The 5,000-nt window shown below is 43.9% G+C and overlaps 1 protein-coding gene across 1 annotated transcript in view; it reads left to right on the plus strand.

Moving 5' to 3' along the window:
• Positions 1–5,000, plus strand: part of LOC113804166 (protein Skeletor, isoforms B/C) — a gene marked incomplete at its 3' end in the record, with an annotated part of 197,974 nt that overhangs the window by 188,241 nt on the left and 4,733 nt on the right. The window contains 2 exon segments of the mRNA XM_070114551.1: positions 1–131; positions 3,486–3,662. The exon segment at positions 1–131 is cut by the window's left edge and continues 110 nt beyond it. Coding sequence (XP_069970652.1) covers positions 1–131; positions 3,486–3,662 — 308 coding nt within the window.

A 5,000-nucleotide genomic window follows, 5' to 3' on the forward strand; every position in this document is an offset into this window, starting at 1 on the left:
GCCGTACGAGACGAACGACCAGATGGACATGCCCATCTCCCGGTTCTCGGACGCCATCACCGTCATCGCCGCCATCGGACAGCTGAACGACCGCAAGGAGGCCAACTACCATGACGAGTTCGTGACGAAGGGTAAGGTTTAAAGGGGGGATGGGTGGGGGGGGGGGGAAGGAGGGGGGGTGGGGGAGGGGAGGATGGGGGTGAAAGTGATGGTAATGATGGTGATGGTAATGATAGAATGATGATGATGATGGTGGTGAAAGTGATGGTAAAGATGGTGATGGTGATGGTAATGATAGAATGATGGTAATGATGATGATGAGGGTGGGTTGATGGGGGGGAGGGGGAGGGATGGTGGGAAGGGTGATGGTGGTGAAAGTGATGATAAAGATGGTGATGGTAATGATAGAATGATGATAAAGACGGTGATGGTGGTGATGATAGAATGATGATGGTGATGGTGGTGAAAGTGATGATAAAGATGGTGATGGTGATGATAGAATGATGATGGTGATGGTGGTGAAAGTGATGATAAAGATGGTGATGGTGATGGTGATGATAGAATGATGGTGGTAATGATGATAATTGTGATGGTAATAAGGGTGTGGGTTGGTGGGGGGAGGGGGAGGGTGGGAAGGGAGGTTGGTGATGAAAGTGATGATAAAGATGATGATGATGATAGAATGATGATGGTGATGGTGGTGAAAGTGATGATAAAGATGATGATGGTGGTAATGATAGAATGATGATGATGATGGTGGTGAAAGTGATGATAAAGATGATGATGGTGGTAATGATAGAATGATGATGATGATGGTGGTGAAAGTGATGATAAAGATGATGATGGTGGTAATGATAGAATGATGATGGTGATGGTGGTGAAAGTGATGATAAAGATGATGATGGTGGTAATGATAGAATGATGGTAGTGAAAGTGATGATAAAGATGATGATGGTGATGATAGAATGATGATGGTAGATGGTGGTGAAAGTGATGATAAAGATGATGATGCTGATAATGATAGAATGATGATGGTGATGGTGGTGAAAGTGATGATAAATATGGTGATGGTGATGGTAATGATAATAATCGTGATGGTAATAAGGGTGTGGGTTGGTGGGAGGGAGGGTGAGGGTGGGAAAGGAAGATGGTGATGGTGATGAAAGTGATGATAAAGATGATGATGGTGATGATAGAATGATGGTGGTAGTGATAGAATGATGATGGTGGTGAAGGTGATGATAAAGATGATGATGGTAATGATAGAATGATGGTGGTAATGATAGAATGATGATGGTGATGGTGGTGAAGGTGATGATAAAGATGATGATGGTAATGATAGAATGATGGTGGTAGTGATAGAATGATGATGGTGATGGTGGTGAAGGTGATGATAAAGATGATGATGGTAATGATAGAATGATGGTGGTAATGATAGAATGATGATGGTAATGATAGAATGATGATGGTGGTGAAAGTGATGATAAAGATGATGATGGTAATGATAGAATGATGGTGGTAATGATAGAATGATGATGGTGATGGTGGTGAAAGTGATGATAAAGATGATGATGGTAATGAGAGAATGATGGTGGTAATGATAGAATGATGATGGTGGTGAAAGTGATGATAAAGATGATGATGGTAATGATAGAATGATGGTGGTAATGATAGAATGATGATGGTGATGGTGGTGAAAGTGATGATAAAGATGATGATGGTAATGATAGAATGATGATGGTAATGATGATAATTGTGATGATAAGGAAAGTAATGATTGAAATTAATGATAGAATGATGATAATTGCGATGGTAATCAAAGTAATAATAAATATGATGCTGATGGTAATGAAAGTAATGATAGAATGATGATGATAATGATAATAATTGTAATGGTAATGAAAGTAATGATAAAGATGATGGTGATAGTAATGATCGAATGATGATGGTAATGATGATAATTGTGATAGTAATCAAAGTGATGATAAAGATGATGATAATGGTGATAATAATGGTGGATGGGATTGATAAGAAATATGATATGAATATTAATGACTACAATGAAATAAGTGTTGATAACGTAGTTGGCAATTGGGTTGTGTTATGCCATTTATCATAATATTAAGTCTTATTTAATCTTATTGCTTTTAGATTTTCCATTGCTTGCTTTAGATAGGCACATATTTCGGTATTTAGACATGTGAGTAGAAAAAAAGATACACGTATAAGCATTTATACACATACACGCACACACACACACACATACATACACACACACACACACACACACACACACACACACACACACACACACACACACACACACACACACACACACACACACACACACACACACACATACACACACACACACACACACACACACACACACACACACATATATATATATATATATATATATATATATATATATATATATATATATATATATATATATATATATATATATATATAAACACATGCACATACAGGCAGACACATAGATTTACATTATATATGTACACACGGACACATGTACACAGATCACACCTCCCCTCCCACTCCCTCCCTCCCAGATCTGCTCCCTCCTCCCCTCCCTCTCTTCTTCCATCCTTCCCGCCTCCCACTCTACCAGACCATCATCCTTCTCACTTTCCCTCCCTCCCCACCCTCCTTCCTTCCTTCTTTCTTTCCCTCCCTCCCTTCCAACTTCCCTCTCTATTTCTCCCTCCCTCCCTCCCCTCCTACCTTTCTTCCCCTCCCTCCCTTCCCATCTTCCCACCCACCTACCCAGACCACAACCCTCCCTCCCTCCCTCCTTCCCTCCTTCCCTCCTTCCCTCCTCCCTCCCTCCCTCCCTCCCTCCTTCCCTCCCTCCCTCCCTCCTATCTTCCCACCCACTCAGACCATCAACCCTCACGCCCTCCCTCCCTCCCTCCCTCCCTCCTACCTTCCCTCCCTCCTTCCCTCCCATCTTCCCACCCACCCACCTAGACCACAACCCTCACGCCCTCTTTCCCTCCCTCCCATCTTCCCTCCCTCCTACCTTTCCTCCCTCCCTGCTCCTTCCCCTCCCTCCCTCCCTCCCCATCTTCCCCTCCTTCCCTCCTTCCCTCCCTCCCATCTTCCCATCCACCCACTCAGACCACAACCCTCACGACCCTCCCTCCCTCCCTGCCTCCTTCTTCCCTCCTTCCCTCCCTCCCTCCCTCCCATCTTCCCTCTCTATTTACCCTCCTTCCCTCCCTCCTACATTTCTTCCTTCCCATCTTCCCACCCACCCACCCAGACCACAACCGTCCGTCCCTCCCTCCCTCACGCCCTCCCTCCTTCCCTCCTTCCCTCCCTCCCATCTTCTCTCCCCCCCACCCACCCAGACCACAACCCTCACGCCCTCCCTCCTTCCCTCCTTCCCTCCCTCCCTCCCATCTTCCCTCCCACTCAGACCACAACCCTCACGCCCTCCCTCCTTCCCTCCCCTCCAGACCACGTGCTCCTGGACTTCAGCTCCGCCGGCGACAACTCCTGCGGTGTCCTGGTGGGCGGAGACCGAGAGACCACGCGATTCCCGCCCTGGCTCATAAGGACCATAAGGGCGACGACCAACTTCACGGCCACGATCGGTCCGACAGGAGGTGATCGCGGGTACAAGGCCATTACGGGTGAGTATTGTGGCTTTTGTGAAGGGGTTTTGGGTCTTGTGGAGCTGGTCTTGGCGTTTTGTGGATGGGGTTTAGGTTTTTGTGGACGGGTTTCGGGTTTTGTGAGTAGGTCACGTGTTTTTTGCGGATGGGTCTTGGGTTTTGTGAGTAGGTCACGTGGTTTTTGTGGATGGGGTTTAGGTTTTGTGAGTAGGTCACGTGGTTTTTTTGTGAGTGGGTTTCGGGTTTTGTGAGTAGGTCACGTGGTTTTTGTGAATGGGTTTGGGTTTTGTGAATGGGTTTGGGTTTTGTGAGTAGGTCACGTGGTTTTTGTGAATGGGTTTGGGTTTTTGTGAGTAGGTTTCGGGTTTTGTGGAGTATTTCGGGTTTTGTGAGCATATCATGGTTTTTTGTGAGTGGAAGCCTTGATTTTTAAGTGAATGGGTCTTGGTTTCCTTATGAAAATGGGGTTTTGGAGGAAGGGTAGGAATGAGGGGAGGTTGGGATAGGATAGGATGAGAGTAGGAAGAAGGAGGTGTGGGGGTTGTTGTAGTATACAGTGTGTGTGTGCGTGTGTGTGTGTGTGTGTGTGTGTGTGTGTGTGTTAGGGTGATAGTATCCTCTTTCTGGGGGAGTTGACTTTTGCTTGATGAGGAATTGTTTATTGCTGTTGAGTAAATTCACTTATATAAATGGCGTTTTAGTGATTTTAATAAACTGAAGAATAAGTAACGTAAGTGGTTTGTGGTTATAATTTATTGCTTACTTTATATATAGATTCGAAGTTGACTTGATGGTAGGAATTAGTCTACGTGCTCAATACGAAGCAGGATAGAGGGAATGAAAGAAACACACACACACACACGTATATATACGTGTGTGTGTGTGTAAGAGTGCGTGTGTAAGAGTGTGTGCGTGTAAGAGTGTGTGTTTAAGAGAGAGAGAGAGAGAGAGAGACAGAGTGTGTGTGTGTGTGTGTGTGTGTGTGTGTGTGTGTGTGTGTGTGTGTGTGTGTGTGTGTGTGTGTGTGTGTGTGTGTGTGTGTGTGTGTGTGTGTGTGTGTGTGTGTTTACAGTTACCGCGATCTTAAAATACTTAAGTTAACCTACATGATATACTATTTTGGGTTAAAATTATACAGCTTCTTTGGGAAATTGACTTAGGAGTTGTCAGATGTAGAGGATTTTTTTTTTTTTTTTTTTTTTTTTTTGTGTAACTACATATAATTTTTTCCAGGATTTTTTGTGTTATTAAAAGTACATTTCTAATACTTTTACAAGCAAATATTAATATTACATGATATTTCAATTTAATCGTTGTATCATCGTCTTTCTCTATAAAATAAATGCAAATCTTATT

The sequence above is a fragment of the Penaeus vannamei genome, chromosome 3 (assembly GCF_042767895.1).
Source record: "Penaeus vannamei isolate JL-2024 chromosome 3, ASM4276789v1, whole genome shotgun sequence".
Taxonomy (NCBI): Eukaryota; Metazoa; Arthropoda; class Malacostraca; order Decapoda; family Penaeidae; genus Penaeus; species Penaeus vannamei.